Below are 18,694 nucleotides of genomic sequence, written 5' to 3'. Positions count from 1 at the left end.
TTGTACCCCTCACACTAGACAGGTGGTGGCTCCTCCTCCGTGTTTGTAATAAGCAGCCTGAGCCTACACTCAGGTCACTGTCATGGTGTAGCAACAGCTTCTTGATTGAACTCTTACTTCAATTACTTCTGGAGTTAGACACAGCTCAGAAATATTCTTCCTCCTTTATGTTTTGTTATGCACAATTGGGACAAATCCTCACTGCAATGTCTGAAGCTTTACATAGGAACTGCAGGTACCATTCTTTATAACTGCATAGACAAGTCATAAGTAGCTTAATTGAGGGGGAGGAAAGGATGGATGAAGGGAGGGACAGTTAATTCTCTGGTGAATCTAGACTGCTGCTGCTTCTCTTCTTATGAGAAGAATGTCTGATTCATGGTCCTCCTCTTGGTGCCATCGGGCTCCAAGCTGATGAATCTGTTGTGGTTTCTGTTGTCACCTTATGTTTATTTTCAGAAATGACAACAAGGAAAGCCCTGCCTTTGAAATTTGCCTATGTTTCTTTAAAGCCCACGATCAAGGAGGAGGCCCGCCTCGTAGCTACCATAGAACAGATAGACAGAGCAGTTGGTATCATCCCCCGGGGGGCATTTGTGAAGACTCCTCTTGGGTCTGTGCATGAAAACAGAAACTTTGAAGGTAAATTCTCATTGTCTTTATCAGGATCAACTGTACTTTGATCATAAAGGCTGTAAATTAAGATTACTTTCTCTAGCTGATGTTTTGATTTCAGGTTTATTTTTTCCTTGGGTAAGATGGAACAGGGAGGAGAGAATCCAATGCCACTAATGTTCAGGTGTATGATTCAACTCTGGAAGGTGGGAGGAGAGTCAGTAATGGATTTGAGTCATTAAACCTGTAGTTCCATTTGTCTGTATATAGTTTGTGTCAGTGTTTAGCAATTATAGCTGCATTGAATTCTCCATCTAGAGATAGGATGTAACCAAATGGGCACAGAGAGTTGATCTCAATTCCTGCCCATTGCTTATCTGGGACTGCAGTTAGCATGGTCTGCAGTCCACAGCATCGGGGAGTTTCTGGCATTTGGCAGATGCGTTTCTGGCAAGTCTTTGGTCTTCTGTGGAGTCCACTGGAGAAAGATTGTGATTCTGTCCTATGCTGTGGGCTTTAGAGAAACAGTATGACATTTGATGGTATAATGTATGTTAGCCCAGCTCACTGTATTAATGGTAACCAATGGCTGTTTGCAGGTCTTTCTTTGACGGAGGCAAAAAAGTTAAGTTCCTATTTCCATTTTACTAAGCCTTTTAACCTGAAGAATAAAACCTTGCTGGAAAAGGCTGACCTGGACCCATCCACTGACTTTCTAGACTCTCTGGAGCATGATATCCCACAAGGTAAAGGTAGCAGCATCAAGATATGCAATGAGAGGAAAGGCAGTCTGAGTAGCCTGGGAAATGCTGAGGTGACAAGGTGTGGGTTACTATGGAATTGGTATGCTTGCGAGAAGCTACTATGAATCTGAAAAGGAACTTTATCCTTTACTAAATATTGTACTTAATTCCTTTTTTTAAGTGATTATAAATGCTCACAATGGTAAGATGTAAGTGTACCAGGGCTGTCACATCCTCACAACAGGTCTTCTGATCACACCAGCAGTTACTCCCTCTGAGTGCCATATTCCCTCCTGACTTCTGTAAAGCCTGTGACAGCTGATGTTGATATGGGGAGAAATAACTCCACCCATGATAGAGGGAATTTATGTGGTTTGAAGTATTTCACATCTCTTGTCCCACCCAGTATTGCTGCTCTTTATCTAAATGGGTTTTCATTAACACTAAGCTGATATCTCTGAGAGGCTGAATTCAAACGTTCCTTTGATAAACTGTGTTAGAAATGCTGTAGTGTGGAATAATCTGTACTCTAGTGGGATTACACACTGTGGAAGGAGAAAGGAAGATGTGCATACTGGAATGTATCTTCAGTTCACATCTCTACTGTTCTGCTGGACAAATGTTAAATATATTTAAAGCCTCTTCCAGGGATTCCTCTGGCAGGATATTTCTCTAAAGAGATGGGAATGACTTGTTACTTGTTTCTAACTGCTTTTTGCTGATTTGCTGCATTTTTCAGATTGGGCCAAGTGTTTTCACATCCTTCTGTCTAGAAAGATTCTTGGGACACAATAAGAACGTAGGTTTGCTATTTTATTCCTATTCTGGAGTAGCAGGATAGGATAGTAGGTGACCTGTGCCAGATGGAATTGGCTGGAAGGCCAGTGAATTGACAGTGTTGTAAATAGCTTTTCAGACTTTGTCTCCTATATATATATTCCCCCCCCCCGCCCCCCAATCTTTCCTTTGGCAAAAAAACCCTGAGCATGAATCTAGTGAGCTTCTGCCTGAATTCTGAACATTTTTGACTGTTCAGCGCATAAACAATGCTAAAATGTAAACCATTGTTCAACTTACTGGGAATGTCCTTGCTGCAGTCATTTTCCAGAGGTGTAGTCTGGAGACACTGCACGTTTTTACATACATGGGCTCATTGAGTTGGCCCTTTTGACTCAAAAAGGAGTATTGCAAATTGCGGTTAGGTCCTAGATACCTTCTAAGAAAATTTTAGCTGCAGTTTCGTACGGTAGGGCTACTGTTTGTGGTTCTGTTCCGCCCCCCCCCCCCCCCCCCCCCGCCTTTTTTTTTCGTAGGGTTTGTGGTAGGGAGACTTTAATTTTGTGAGGCCAGAAACCACATGGCTACTGCAGCAAGAGATGAATCTGTGGTGCTTTCTATGTTTCCATTAGAAAACAGGCACCAAGGGCTAGGAGCCTGAAGGCTAATTTGCATTACAAAGCTGGTTTTAGCCACCTTCAGCTGTGAAGGAGAATTGCACCTTTGAAAGATTACAGATATTCTGCAGTGTTTCACATCTAGTTCAAGGGACCAGGCAACTGGCAGGTCATGCTGTGTGTTAGACATGAAAATGGCGGTTTTGTTGATGTCTTTAAATCAAATTTGACTTGTAGCTGTATTTTACCCAGTGGCAGATAGAAAGTGGGGCTCAGCTGTGCCACTGTCATGTTTGTCTTCCTGTGGCAACCTGAGGTCTGTGTAAGGGTGAACCTTTGCCCCCTTCCTGGGAGGCTGCTGCTGTTAGTGCAGATCTCAGTCTCCTCAAAAAAAGTTGCCTCTCAAAGACTACCTGAGCTCAAGTGCAGTTGAGTGCTTCTTAATGGAAGAAGAGAAGATTCATCATGGTGCCTGTGCAGCTCTGGCTGTATTGTCCTGCTCTTTTTTGGACTAAACCTGGGGACTGATGGAATGAGCTTGTCAGGCGAAGGAAGTAAGTGAGGAACTGGTTATAGGATCAGCAAGGCATATAGCCTCTCTAATTGCACTCTATCACATTCAGATAGGAGCTCTGACATTAAAGAAAGATCAACCCACCGCCCTTTAACAAGCATTCAGGTTGCCAAAAGTACTCGTTGCTTGTGAAAATGTGGGGAGAAAAAAAAACACCAGAGGGCAGACTCAGACTTTGCGCTGATTTTATGAGCATGGCTCTGCCAAAGTCACTCGCTCCTGGTTGCAAGGCACTGAAACTGCGGTTCTCGGATTACCTTCCTTCAACTCTGCAGGTGCATGTTGGTCCTGACCAGAGCAGACAGTGCGTTTTCTATTTCCTGACATGTTCATAGCTCTGGCAAATCTCCTCATTTTTAACCTGAACCTTGTCTTGTCTTTCCTGGCTAGATCCTCTCTTGAACTGTTATTGTCAGAGCAGAAATAGAAATTCCCAAATCTATTGCATCTAGAATTGTGACTGAAGCCAGAATTGTCTCTGCCCTCAACAAATACACAAAAAGTGGACCAGGGATGAGTGACATCTGAGTGATGCTCCCAGCCTGTATGGGCTAGAATTCCCTTAATCATCTAAAAAGACATAAAGAACAGGACTGAGAGATTAAGGGGTGATTTTAACATGTCTAAAAGTAACAACTCTGTTGGAATAGTTTTCTTTATGAATTGGGAGACTGAGCATCTGTGATGGCTGTCAAGGGGGTAACTGTCACAAAATGTATGGTGCGTCATTATAGGAGAGCAGAGGTATCTTACAAAATGGAAAGTTGGAGGCAGAGAGAACATTTTATATGACAGCTGAGAGGTGGGAAGAAAGGAAGTTAAAACCGGGTTGAATAAAGGAAACAATGGTAAAAGCAGAAAGTTTAGTGCAAGATTGGAAAACCTGGAGTTTTGTAACAAAACTGTCTGCCACCCTTATCTTTACGGTGATATTTGTGGTGACTGCAGGTTCCAGATTCTGTCTGTGTGTCTATCAGTTTATCTTACACTTCAAGGGTTCAGAATATGTTGCTGCTCCTCCCATAATCATACTGTGAGTCTGTCTGTTTTTTCTTGGTGTCTCAGCTCCCAGAGACAAGTGACTGTGACTTAGCTTTTATTAAAAAAATACATTTTTAAAATGATTGTAGAGAGAAGTGGGAGAATGTGAACCCTGTCTCAAAAACAAATTCAGTTGGTTTATCCCCTTTAAAATCTCCAGCTCTCTGAGCAAAACTCATGAATTTGAGTGGCCTGACTCATGATTTTTGAACATGGAGGGGTTGTGATACTGATCTTCTGTCACCACAGTATCAGATCATGTAATGCTTCATTCTGATCCAAGTGGCCAGCTGGCCAGAATGTTGCATGCTGGGATCTGTAGGTTTTGCTGGCCATATGTCTGCATTAAAGATAAGCTTGTTTGCTCTAGTCTAAGCAGACAATCTGCTCAACTTTATGCACAATTAGATGTAGCCTTTCAGCTGCTGGCAGATTGCCAGTATGGTCCTTTCTGCTGCATGGAGTTCGGCACCTGGGTGTTAGCATTTCAGGAACTGGAGTTGTGGCAGTTTTACATGTGCTTGTAGATAATGGAATGGCAAAACAAATAGCAATAATTCCTGGCATGCCTACAGCATTTTCACTTGATGACCTAATGGTGTGTAGATATGAAATAATAGTCACTTGTCAGGCATTGGCATGATGCGGAAAGTGAAAATGGAGGGGGAGGGCTGATTTTACTGTGACCATGGTCAGGCAATGCTACATTCTACAAAGATAAAGGAAGGGGATGGTAGAAAGCCTAAGGTGCTAGCATAGAATGGAAAGCCTGGGAGGAAGCAAAACAGGAGATGGAGAATTCAGTTCTTTGACACTTTCAAACTACAGTTCAGAAAAGCAGTAGCTTGACTCTGAAGGTTTGTTACAGATTACTGACTCAGATCACCTTGACATGGAGATAAGGGACACCAACGGGGCACTGTTAAAAACTGATGCAGGAGGGGAGGTATGTCAGAGGCAAAGGGAAAGAAAAAATGTGGGTAGGAAAAGACATGAGTGGAAATAGGATTTCTATGAAAAGAGTTTAATCAAAAGTCATGACTTCCAGTCAAGAAATGGCTGCTTTTGGCTGAAAGCCTACCAGAGTTCACTGATGGAGTAAAAGTAGGAATTAGAATTTAAAAAAAAAAAAAGCAATATAAAAGGAAATGCAGAAAGTTGGGAACAATTAATGATCCATATAAATTGGTGTTGATAATGAGTAGAAAATGACAAAGGAAGCCAGGATAACCTGGAGTAATCCGTGACAACTGTAAGGAGGATTTTTTTCAAGTATATTGAGAGGAAAAGAAAGCATAGTAATGGTACCGGAAACTGTCACTAAATGGTGACAGTAAAAAGGCTGGTAAGAATGTGGAAGGGCAGAAATGCTCAATAATTTTTTTCTGGTTTGTTTGTGGAAAGGATATGGACTCACATCAAATTAAGACAATAAAATAGTATTTCAGACACTATTCAGACTATTTGCTAAGGGAGGGTAGAGTTAGGCAACCTTTTCTGTTCGTCAAAAAATGAAAATGGCAGAGCCAGATAAGTTACCCCTGAAATCATTCTCTCAGGAGTCTTGTGGCATACTTACGATGCTAACCTTTAATAAATACCAGCATTGCAGAAATATTCCCCTAAACTTATCTTGATTAGTAGTTGTGATTCAGAAATCACTGAATGGGTGTATTTGTGGAAGAGGTCAGAAGGGGCTTCAGCTGGGACCAGTGTCAGTACTGATATTCTTCAACTTATTTATAATAGAAATAAAGGATTGGTTAGAGAGACGTAATGACAAGGGCAGGACGGCTACAGAGATCTAGTAAACTGGACTTACTTAAAGAAAATACATTTTGATGTAGCTACCTGCAAAATCACATATCTAAGAGCAGAACTGGAAGCCAGACTTCTATTCTGGAAGCTGTGGCTCTGAAAGGAAATCCAGGCACAACCTGAGGAACGTCAGCTCCCAGGCTGATCCTGAGACTTAAAAAGGCTAATACGATCTGTAGATGTATAAACAAGGGCATAGCAAATAGGAACAGGGAGGTGACTTTTGCATATACTGTTAGTGGAATCAGAACTGGATTACTGCACACTGCAAAGCTGGAGAGTTGCAGAAAAGAGCCACAAAATGATTCAAGGGCTGGTGAGAGACATAAACAGTTCAATCTGTTTATCTTACAGAAAAGAACATGCGAATGACTGTATTACACTGTGTAAATACTCCATGGAGTTTAAGTATTGGGTACTGAAGATCTGTTTAGTATACCAGACAAAGGCGTAACAGGAACTAGCAGCTGAAGATTATAGCCAGAAAAACTAAAATGAAAAATAAGGTACAAATTTTAACAGTGAAATGATTACCAGCTAGCAAGTGCAATGGATGAGTCTGTGTCTCTTGGTATCTTAGCATCATGCTGGATGTCTTCTTGGGAATTATGTTTTAGCCAAATGCAAATACAAATTGCTAGTCCCAGACGTGAGTAACTGAGTTCAGTTTAATGGGCAGTGGTATGCAGGAATCCAGAGATGATTTCCTGGTATGCCTGTCTGTAAACTTGGCGACAGCTGTGGAGAGTGATGTTTAGCTCAAGCTTCTTCATTGTCAGTGACAGTAACACAAAGGTGACAATGGGTTCCTGAGACAGTGACTCTAAGCACAGGACTCTCAGTACAGCTGGCTTTGCTTCCTGAACTATGATGCATGAGGGCTCAAAAGAGGACTGAGGAGATTCCTGACTTATCTCTGTCCATTGTGGAGGGTAAACTGGGGAGCTGAGACCTTTCAGATGTAATTGCTGACTCTGTAATGCTGGGAGAGGTGTTTATAGCATCATTCTAAATGGGTATACAGTGGTAGGGTGGATCATAGTGAGTCTTGTCTGCTTGCTGTTTCAAGATTCAGCTAGAGGAGAAGTGCCTAGACAGAAGATCATTTCAGCTCCTTTACCATTTTGACTGTGGACAGTCAAAGTGACAGCCACTCAGTCTGTAGCTCTGTTTCTTCACCTGAAAGTGCAGTGGTTTTGTAGCATTCCTTTTACAGCATTACAGACAAAGGGATTTGTGGCTATTTCCTTGGCTGAATACTTTGGGCACTAGCCTTTCTGTAAATTTGCTGAACAGTAGCCTGGGTTAGAACACTAACCTCCTGTCCCTCTAAACTTCATTAGCACACTCTATCAGTTTAGCAAAAGCTGGTGCTTAATGGGCCCTTGAAGATGGAGAGGTTGCATTTCTAAGTGGGAGATAGTTTCCTTTGGCCACTCTCAAGGGCCATTTTGGTAGCCCCATCTTGGCTGCCCTAAAAGCCCAGGTGCTGGAAGGAAGAAGGCCAGGAGACATGAACCTGCTTTATCTCCATGCATTAACACAGCTAATTAACTCCCTTTCAACCCCCCCTCCAGGCGATTAATCCCCTATCAGCCTCTGTCTCCAGCCATTTGAAGATTCTGTGTCTGCAGAGGTATTTACAACCCCCAGCTAGCCAGCAGAGAGCAAGTTGCCCGTTATCAGGTCTCTAAGACAAATGGCTGCCTATCTCCCCAGTGGCCTTGCAAAATCCAGCAAAGTGCTATGCTGTGCTGGCCACCTACTTTCACCCAGCCTCCCTTCTCCGCTAACATTTCACAGATGTGACCTGAGCCCTCCCCTTTCATTGCTTAACAATAAGCAGCACCTCCCCAGCTCTGTGAAAGCTGAGAGCAAGAGCACTTCTTAGCCTGCCAAGAGCCACATGGGGATAAGGCTTTTCAAGCTGTCTCACGGAAATCCAAACTAAAAGACCCATAATGAATGAAAGGGTAGTGCTTCATGTTAGCAAGGATAAAAAGAGGTAGCCAAAATGTAGACCGAAATACCTAGTGTGGGTCACAGCTATCCTCATTCCTGGTTAGGAGAGGTGTTCCTTTGGCTCAGTGAATGTGTGAAACTGAGCTATGGTATCCCATGGAGCTACCTGACATTTACACAAGTGGTTTTGACAAACAAGCTTTATAATACAGCGGTACAGGAGTAAAACAGATTAGTGTGTCTCAGAACAGTCGGCTTTCAGATGTGGGAATTGAACCGAATAGCTGGCTCAGTGGGTTATTAGTTAAAGCATTGGTACCTGATTTTCTCTGTTAAAACTGGTCAACCATCCCCAGAAATAGTTGTAGGATGGCCGTAGCTGCTACCTTCCAGCAGGGTGCACTATGGTGTCAGCATTGTCAGCACAGAAAAGGAAACCACAGAAAAGTATGAGAAAGAAAAGCACCAAGAGCAGCATCAAATTGAGGAGAAGGTATGGCCTGAGTTTCCAGACTGTGTGGTATACTGTACTGACCTCCTGAACTGTAGGTATGGAGAAGAAACTCTGTCCCTTCCAAGCTTAGGCAATTTCTGGAATGGTCGCTGGGCTTTCCAATAGCTTTCTTAGCATCCTTACCTATCATGGGCATGCATACACAAATACGTAAGCATGTCTCTTACATCCTTCAAAAGTAGAGACACTCTTCATTTTGCTAGTGATGTGTGGGCTGGGGAGCCTTTAGAGGCTGCTAAGGCCACTCCTGCAGTGACCCAAGAGTGTTGCCTGGGAGCAATACAAGATGTTGTCCCTCCTACAGCTGGGGTGTTTGCCTGCTCAGGAGTTCAAGATCAGACTGGAACCTCTCATGTGGCAGCACAGCAGGAGGACTCCAGAGCCAGCTAGTGTTATAGCTTTCGACTGGCTGTCCGTGGTCTGCCTTGATTTCTGGAAAGGAGTCTGTTTTCCTTGGGCTTTGTGTCTCTGGGTAATAAAGCAGTGCATTCACTGCTTTTGGGTCCTAGGTCTGTATCACCTCAGGGGTCTTGTTTAGTCAGAGGCCTTGGATGAGTTTATACTGGAGCAGGGCTGCCCATCAACTGAGAGCTGTGGTGGAGTTCTTTGCCCTCCTGACTGCTGCAGTGAAAGAATGAGGACAGAAGCAGAGTCTTAGCAAATTTCCAGGGATTGTATTTAAAGTTGTTTCCTCCTCAGTAAAAGAAATTGTGGCCCACCCTGTCTCTATTTCAGCTCCTGGTTCATTGGACGTGAAAAGGAGATGAACTTCTTGCTGAACTGAGGGGAGATGCTGGTAAAGCCTCTTAGAACCAGAAGTTGTATTTTTATCACCACATCAGTCAGCCTTGGCCTAACCCTTTCTCTAGGGAATGATGAAAAATTACTTGCAGGGGAAAGCCTAGGGCAGTCTGTGTGTCACTGAAGTCAGAACGAGGTCAGCTTTTGCTGGGAGTGATCTATTTCTGAAGGGGCTCCACATAAGGAGTGGCAGCTCCTGCCTGCACAGCAGTTGGTATTAGTGCCAGCCACGCATATAGCTTTGCTTTGCTGTTTGCTGCCCCTTTGGCCATAGGACTTTTGCAGGGAGGAAGGCAATGGGCGTTGTCTTGTTTTGCTGTACACAAATATCATATGGATTGAAATTCTGCATGCTGAAGGGGTGTGTAGCTGTGTGTAGAGGGAAAAGGACAAGGGACAGTTCATCTATGGGTATATTTGTACAGCAGTTGTGCTGTGCAGAGATAGCTAGGCTATCCCAGGCATTGGAAGATGCTTAGCCATCTTTAGTGTTCAGAATTAGCTTGAAAATCAACACAACTACACTGTGGTGTGTGGATACACTCAGTGTGACAGTCTTCTCAGGAACTGGTAAACTCTTCAGGTAATTTGGGCCAGAATTTGTACTAGTTTAGTATGAAAACACTGACAGTTTATAATCCATGCCATCTGTTCCTCGTCCTAAGCTCTTTTAACCAGTTCTGCTAACTTGATGATGAGGTAAGAAGTACAACTGGGGGACTGACAGGGCTTGTAGCCTTGCCTCTCCTGCAGGAGAGTGAATTGGATGTGTTCTAAGCATTTGGTGGGGTTTGAATCCCAGCATCGACTGCTTTGTGTTCTCTCAGAATTCAGAGATCAATGTGAGGTTCTTTGCCCCTAATCCAGCCCCTGTTCATCATTATCACATCCTCAAAGTGGCCACTACTTTGTTATCAGGAGAGGCAAAAATCTTACAAGGTGGCCATAATCTCCTCTGAGAGTCAGACAGATATTCCCCTGTGGGTAAGAAAGTGACAGTGACCGAAAGCTCTAGGGGGAAGCAGGCTAGAACAAAGCTGTCCATTGCATCCTTTCATCAAACTGTTAATCTTTCTTTCAAAGACATCACATTTGTTTGGTGACAAAAGCCCCAAAGAAGCTGAATTGAGCCTGAAATCCTGTAGCAAGATTTAGAGGAAGCGTCTTTCATTCAGAGCAGGGAGGGGCGAGAGACTCCTTCTTTTTCGACCTACCAACCAATGGGCTCACAGAAGCCCACGAAGGTGACGGATTAATGCAGGGGCTCCCCAGGTAGATGCTACGTGACTCCTGGCACGCTCCAAAAACGTTTCCACAGCGACCAACTGAACAAGAAATATCGAGTGTGACAAGATCCAGCGTAAACTTGCACTTTGGAAGGAGGGTGCTTTGCCACTCTGAGAGATTTCTAAATCTACTACAGAAGACTGAAGATCCAATGATCTGTATTGTAGTTGTCAGAATCCAAATAGCAGGGATTTAATCAGTTTTTCCTACTCCTTATATGTTTTGATTGCATATTATCTTGCTGTTTCCTCTAGTGCACAGCCCCATTCCAAATCTTTGTTCTGGATGCTTTCTGTGCAAAGTCTGCATCTTTTTCTTAACAACAACAAAAGTAAAAAGATTCTAGCTCTATTCTCATTATCAGGTGGATTTAGGACTAAAGGGCAAACTAAGTGGGCTATAAGGGAGGCTGTAATTTGATGTGTATTACTTCTGTGCTAGCTTTTTCAGTCCTTCCCATCCTCTGCTGCTCATTTATGTCTGTGTATTGTCCCTTCTTTTGTGTTGGCATTGCTGGCTGTGCAGCCAGGTTCCAGCTGGAAAAATAACTATTTTTGGCTAGACTTTTTCAGCCAGATCGTTTCCCTGACCTGGTTCACTGAGCAGTAAATAAACACTTTTGTGGTCTCTATGATGGAAGAGTGATGAGGGGGGAATAAGGGTTTGAGGGCAGGGGCTGCTTCAACTGGATTAAGCAGCACTATTGTCAGATGTCCGAGTATGGCCTGAATTTCACCCAGTACTCGGAGACACCTGAATACTGTGCATCTGGGACACCATTGCAACGACACCCTGAGTCTTCCTTGTCAGCAGGAAACAGGTACTTTGTGTGTAAATGGAAGGCCCAGGCCTGTCTTAATCGTTTGTGCTGCGGAGGCATCCCCAGTGGGAGAGGATAATGGATACAAAAGGCCTCTGAAGTAAGATCATTTTACTTTGAGGTTTGGGCATGGTTGTGTTTGTGTGTCAAATATGTGGCAGGCATTAGGACCACGCAAGAGCTGCTTGGCAGCATCTGACTGCTTGTAAGCTGTGCTTTCCTGGCTCTGGAGTCTTTTTAAAATAGTACTGAACCTGCAACCAATCTGTGTTTTTATTTAATTATTATTAAATAGTTATATGGGGAATTGGAAATATTGACAGCAGTGTTAACATATGGGGTGCAGGTGGTGTGTCAAGCAAATGAAAGAGATTTAGTTTGCAGCCAGTAAGTGGCATGAAGGAGTTTGAGCCCCACATAGGAGTGTTTGGATGTGTCCTTACAGCTGGTAGGCTGTGTGTGAAATGTCCGTGTGGTGAAATTTGTTGAGAGCCAGAGCACTGTGACGTTTCCTTGCAGCTGCTCTGCTTTGCAATTTGTCTTTGTTCCCTACAAACAGCAAATTAGAAGCAGGAAGCTCTTCCCAGTGTAGGATTTTCTGTTGGAGGGAAATGGAAGCTAAATCCCATGGGTGTAGTGTAGCTTTGTCAGAGCTAAGTGCTTGGGGTCACGCAGCCAAGCAGTGGCTGCTTTTGCAAAGGGAAACAGTTATGTTGCCCCTCTCTGGGTGTTAATATTTGTCCTATAACTCCATACTTCACTCTCACTCAAGACTGACTGCAGCAAGATATGTTATAACCTGCTCTTGTGGCAGCATATTGTGTTAATGGTAAGTGCAACCATGCTGTAGCTGCTTTCCCCTCGAGATATTTCCTCCTTTGAAGAGGAATTGATAATGTCACTTTTATGACCCTCTGTGAGCTTTTGTGACGTGGAGCCTCTCTATCAGGCTGCCTAGCTCTTAAAGCTGTTTCTTCCCAAGCTTGCACTGAAATGAGGCATTTGCTGAATCACCTCCAAAGCAGCAATGCTATGAGAGGTCATACTGAAAGTGGACCAGTTACAGCAGGAAAGTTCTTCTGCAGACAGCCCTCTTAAAACGCTTTTGTTTAAAAGCTAATGTCTCATGCACCCTATTGCCTCTGTGAATTACAAGATTCAGCCCGTAGCTGAGACAGACACAGGGGATGAGACAGGGACTTCTGTTGGCGACTGGAAAGGAAGAAGAAGCTGAGAAGGAGGTTGACTTTTGAAATTCAGTCCTGGTGTCCTGGCAGCTGTTGAAGGGCCATAAAAAAGGCATTGGTTTAACACTGGGTGAGCATCAGGATCTTCAAAGCACTTTCTTGTTTGGGAAAGATGTAAGGAACTCCTCAGAATTCTTGCCTGTGTTTGGAGGGGTGGAGGCTGCAGCCTGATCCAAAGTGGGAATAGGAAGCTCCAGATCTTCATCCAGCGGGTATTTTTCCCATGCTCTTTCCTCCCACACAGCAGCTCCCTCCCTTCCCTTCTGGAGCAGCAACAGGCATTAGTTTCAGCACAGACAGTGCTTGGCTTCCTTAGGTTTTCTGGGTGCAGCTTAAGAATTAACTTGCTCTTTAAAAAAAATGTATTTTGAAGAATGGAAACCTCACCAGAGCAGTGTTACTGTTAGAAGTCTCTGGCATGAGAGCAATGACCTCCGGTTCCTTGCACCTCAGTGAGCTTTGCATGATGAGTGAAGTTAACTCTGCTGCCTGATTAAGGGACAATACAGGCTACAGCTCACATGTAGATGCAAGTTAAAATTGGTATTTAACTCTAGGAAATCCAGCTTTTACTTGCTGTCTCCTAGTTCTAGTTGTATTCCCTCCAATGCAAAAAATAATAATTTTAAATTTTTTTTCCTGACAACTTTTATCTAGGAGCCTTGGTGTACCTTACAGACTGATGCTCTGAGCTTCCCAGCCTCCCAGTAAGAGACATGTTGTCTGACACAGGGGCAATGATGAGCACAGGGACTGCCATGGGATATTCTGAGCCAATATTAGAGAGGCTTTGAACCCAGCATCCTGCTTCTGCATTCTTATAGTAATACAGACTTACAGCTACCTATGCAATGACTTTACTCCTAGAACCATTTGTAATAGCAGGGAAGTTTAAAAAAAAAAAAAAAGGTAAAAGATAAAAGCAGCATTCAATTTTCATAATTATCCAATAATAATAACAATATTTTGTATTATTAAATGCATTTCTCAGACTTTCTCTTGAAGGAGGAAAGAAGGCTTATTCATTTTAAGCTATTATTTCACACTGTTAATTAGCTACTGATTAAAGTACTTTTAGTGATTTATGACATCATTATTTCAAACTCCTACAAGAAAGGTGGGCCTGAAAAAGCATCTTGTTTGAAGATTGTGAGATTTGAACTGTGATGGAAGAGAAGACAATTGTCTTGGATCTTTCAAGGAGAACAAATTTCTCCATGTCTCATGAGTTCAAATATTAATTTTGTTTTCTGGACCATTTCCTCAAATGCTGCTAATGTGGTGAGCTATGGAAAAAAATAAATACTGAGATAATGGGCTCTAATTTCTTCCTTTAAAGAAAAGAACCAAAATAAGTACATAGGTTCTAGAACTTTAATGTGATGTCTTCTTAGAAGGCAGACACCAGCATTATGTATCAAATGCAGTTTCTGAATGAGTTTTGCGTGTTGCAAAAGTCCAGTATAGAAAAGTATACTGAATAAATCAACTTTGGTAGGTGGGTTAGAAAAGTGTCCCCAGTGATCTGGTCAGTAAAATGTGGAAGGTAGCACTGCTGTTGCTGTTTGGCTCTGCAGAATAAAGAGCCACTCTATGACTAATCATCATTCTGGCTGAAAACAGGATCCGAGTGAAAACGACATTATAGTTTCAGGCAGTTTCTTATAATTTTTTCCTGTCCTCAACCTATGTTGCGTTGGTCCAGTTGGGATTGCCCTTAGAGTAACCTGCTTGTTTTGTTCAGGTCCTCATTTCACAGGAAGACTTACGCAGCGTCAGCAAAACTTCATTGTCCATATTTGCATAGAACTAGATGCAGAATCAAGGATCAGAGAAGAGCTAGAAAGTATAACAACTTAGTATTCCCCAAAGGTCTCACATTTATGAAGTGACAAATTTGAGCCCTTTGAGAGTTTGAAGTTTGGACAGATGGTAGGGAAATGAAGCATCTGCACATCATAGTCTTCACAGATTTAGCACAGAAGTGAATGGAGTCAATTACATCTGTCCATTTCTGCCAGGTGTGAAGGTGCATGAGAAGTTCCTTTGATCAGCAGAGTTAACTGCTGATGAATACTCTGCAGAGATGGATAAGCTTGTGTGACACGGGGTAAATGTTCTGAGGAGATCATGGATCCATGTACTGTATTGCCCCAGAGCATAGATATGGGGATTTAATCAAGTTGAACTTGATTTACTCTACTTTCTCTGCAAATTTGTCCAACAAAAAGAAGTCTGAATCCAGATATAGTTCCTGAGAGCATTAATATCCCTGTTTTCCCTCTCACCTTTCCCACTTGTCACACTTCAGGCATTTCTTTTTGTTCTTTGTAAATGGTTTGTGGCAGAGGGTTCACCTGTGTACATGAACATCTATATACAAGCTATCCAGGCTGCTGGATGCTTCCAGTATGTTGGGAGGCATTAGCAAACTAGATAACCCTTAAAGGCTTTCACCACCCAGCAAAGCAAGGCACAGTCCTATTCTTGACAGACTTGCTTTTCCTAAATCAAAGACAGAGTTCCTCATTCCATTATCTTTTTGTCAGAGAAACTCTTCCAAAAATTTACAGTCCCCCCTGCAAACCAATGTGTAAAGCTGCAGCAAGAACCACCAGTATTTGGATGAAGGGCTTGCAGATCATTTCAGGAAGTTCAAGCTGCAAGAACCCTGCACCGAAAGCAAAGTCAGTTCAGTGTTCAAAGGAGAAATGGAAGTTTTGTCACAATTACATTCAGACCTATTTGCCTGCCACTTGTTGCTCAACACCCCTATGCATAGTCTAGCTACTGCCACTAGCAAATGCTGAAAACTTGTAGAGGCAAAGTTCAAGAAACTGTTTGAAAGCTTGTCCTTTTGACAGCAGATGGCTCTAGTGCTTCAGCCACTGGATGATCTGCCTTGTAGTGAAGTGTTCTTCATCTGGGTTTCCATGCTATCCAGGTAGTGAAGTTTCTTAAGAACACGAAGATTTTGTCAGAGGCCCAGTCAGTCAGAATTTGTAATCCCAGTGGCTGAACCATAGTATGTGTTTTCACTCCAGGTATGATTAAGATCCAGTCCAGTTTGTGTCCATATAAGTGGCACTGGAGAGACTGCATGGGAGATTGGGGTTGCCTCGTATGTGAAACCACTGCTTGTGAAGACACCAGGTCACGTTTTAACTAGGACCTGCGCAAAGAATGTTACAGTGCAAGGAAGGTGAAAAGATGACACACACCTCTACTGATCCTGCCCTATATTAAGTAGTGCTTTGCTTTACTGTGATTCCAGCTTTTTTTCTTTAGTGGAAACATGGAGCTGAGTGAGTTAGAAGTAAGCTCTCCAGTGCAGAAGTCTCCCAAGTCTTTAAAGACTGTGAATGTCTCCTTTGTACTTCTATCCTGCAGCCATAGTCTATTTGGCAGAAAGTTCAGTGGCTTGTCACAGAAGGTAGGCATTCTTGCTGTTCATTTAGTTCCATGTTTGCACATAACTGAAGAGGGTACTTTGAAAGGTAACAGATCAGAGATGACACAGGACTTAACGTTGTGCATATTATGGTATAACAAACCTGTGGAACTTGCTACTGAAGGAGACAGTGGAAACAGTGGTGTCCAAGAAACTTGAAAAGTACAGAAATACAAAGAGAAGAGATAGGTAACAGGTGAGCAGCACAACTCGTGACACCTGGTTTTACAGGGCTTTGAACTGTATTGCTCCTTTCTGATTCTGCAGCCACCATATATACATTTCCCCTCAACTTCCCTCCTCCCTCAAGCCCTCAACTACTGTAGTTTGCCATAAATTGCATACGAGACTATGTGTACTGTGAGCGAGTGTGCAAGAGCCCAAAGCTACACAAACACCGATTCCCCAGCTAGCTGCTGCCTCTTGGCTGCCAGGCAAGCTAAATGGCCTGTGCTTTCTCGCAGCTGCTGGCAGACCAAATGAATAGCTTCATGAGCTGCAGTCAACCCTTGGGCCATGTCCTGTGGAGACCTGTTGTAGGAACTTGTGGTGTTAAAGCCCTTCAGCCCTTTGTTGGATGTGACTAAAATTGGCCAAGAGTAAGAAGTTAGTGGGAGGGGGAGGACTGGCAGCTGACAGCAATCACAGAAGCCCTTCCCCAGGCTAACCATGACATGAGTAAGCATGAGTCATAGCATAAATTGATGAGCCTAAAATTATCTACAAAGATGAATACTGTCTAACTGGCCCAACACATTATGCGCTTTCTGCTTACTCTGGAATTGGCAGATTTTGGCTTTGGATGCAGATAGGCTGACCACTTGACTCCAGGCCAGTAGTAGCCTGACAGCTCCAACTGCATTTTTTTTTTTATTTGGGCTTGCTGCCTTTGCTTTTAGATGGAGATTCAGGAGGAACCTTCTTCCCTACATTGTAGCCTCTAGGCATTACTGATTTGGTGCTGAAGCTGGTATTTTCTTCTCCTGGCAGCTCCTTGACCTCCAGCATTGAATCCAAGCTGATGCTCCAGCCCCCTCCCCTCCGGCATTGTTCCCAGGCTGTCGTGTCGGATGCAAAACAAATACTCAGTGGCTCAGAGCTCCTTGCATCCAGGAGAAATTGGATTTTCACACTGGCTCTGAACCTCATCTGCAGAGCCAAAGCAAAATTAATGCGGAAACTAATCCCTTTGCCCCTACCACGCACATCCTCTTCAATGGTGGAGCCAAGAAAGACTGAAGAGAATTAACCTTTTCTGTAAATTTCTCTCAGATAGGAAATACCCTGCTTTTCACTTCTTCCTCTTTCCCAGTTGCTGCATCAGGGAAACCAGTCTTCCCTGGAACAGAAAGTGCTGCCTTCCTCTTCCCACTGCTAATGCTACAAGTTTATTTTAAGAAGAAATTTTATACATATGCAGGATTGCTATAGCTACTCTTGGGTCTCTATAGCTATTAGCTAGGCCAAGTAGGTGGCAGAGCTTGTTAAGAGTAACTGCTGCCCACTCAGAAGCAGCCAAGAATAGCTGTAGCCTCTCCTAGGGATCAAGTATACAAGTCTGGAGCTATAGGGGTCTCTTCCTGTGATGCGTATGAGATCACCATCATAGCTATGGGAATAGGCTACTGTGTGAACCTAGACTCAGACATCTGGAAATGAGGGCAGTACATAATGCTGAATTGACAAAAGAAAAAAGGGCATCAAGGTTTCTGGTCTCCCTGAGTTCCCTCTTTCAGGTGTCACAAACACCAGTGCAGCCTTGTGCGCTGTTAACTGGTCAGGCAGAACCTGCTGCAGTCTTTCTCTCAGCTTAGGGACAGCTTGCTCCAGGAATGCTGCCTCTTTCTCTGTTCCAGTGACTCATTAGCATGTGTTCTCACACAGGCTCCTGGACTGTCCAGCTAGAGAAGGGAGACACTGTGGTGGTGCTGCGGAGCCTGCTGTGGCTGGGACTGACATTCTACCATGTCCCAGTGACCAAGCAATATGGCTATATCTACTTTGGCACTGGCGAGAAGAACTTTGATCTGCCCTTCATGCTGTGACTACCCTGTCTGGGATGAGGACTCGAGAATGTTTAGATTTTATACTTAGGAGGTTTTTGTTTACTGCTTGTTCTAATAAATGTGTGAAGCCTCTGCACTTTGAGCAGGATTCTTTTGTGCCTGGGCTCTGGCCCTGATTCTTTTCCTAGGACTTCACTGTGTGCAATCCTCACTCAACTCCAGATTGAATTCCCTGTAATATGTCACTGTATAGTTTAGATAGTAACCAATGGCATTTTCTTCCATGACAGGCAAAGCCCTAGGTCAGAAATCAAACCTAGGCCATCTGTCTGATTACAAAGACACCATGCTTACACAAAAACTAATGTGGAGGCAACATGAATGAATGCCTGCTGTCACCCATGAATGACAAACAAAACCA

General features: G+C 43.4%; 1 protein-coding gene across 5 annotated transcripts in view; it reads left to right on the top strand.

Annotated features, from left to right (window-relative positions):
• RSPH9 (radial spoke head component 9) overlaps positions 1-18,409 on the top strand; it is a 55,124-nt gene extending 36,715 nt beyond the window's left edge. For 3 of the 5 annotated variants that reach the window (XM_030035858.2, XM_030035857.2, XM_030035855.2), the window contains 3 exons: positions 460-642; positions 1,215-1,361; positions 18,152-18,409. In XM_030035858.2, the coding sequence (XP_029891718.1) occupies positions 460-642; positions 1,215-1,361; positions 18,152-18,312 (491 nt within the window). In that variant the 3' untranslated portion in view covers positions 18,313-18,409. The remainder of the gene's footprint in view (positions 1-459; positions 643-1,214; positions 1,362-18,151) is intronic. The other 2 variants (XM_030035856.2, XM_030035859.2) reach the window with 2 other exon arrangements.
• The last annotated feature ends 285 nt before the right edge of the window (positions 18,410-18,694 follow it).

Source organism: Aquila chrysaetos, chromosome 13 (assembly GCF_900496995.4).
Source record: "Aquila chrysaetos chrysaetos chromosome 13, bAquChr1.4, whole genome shotgun sequence".
NCBI classification, from domain to species: Eukaryota; Metazoa; Chordata; class Aves; order Accipitriformes; family Accipitridae; genus Aquila; species Aquila chrysaetos.
The sequence above is the reverse complement of the archived record's forward strand: the minus strand, read 5'-3'. Positions and strand labels throughout refer to the sequence as shown.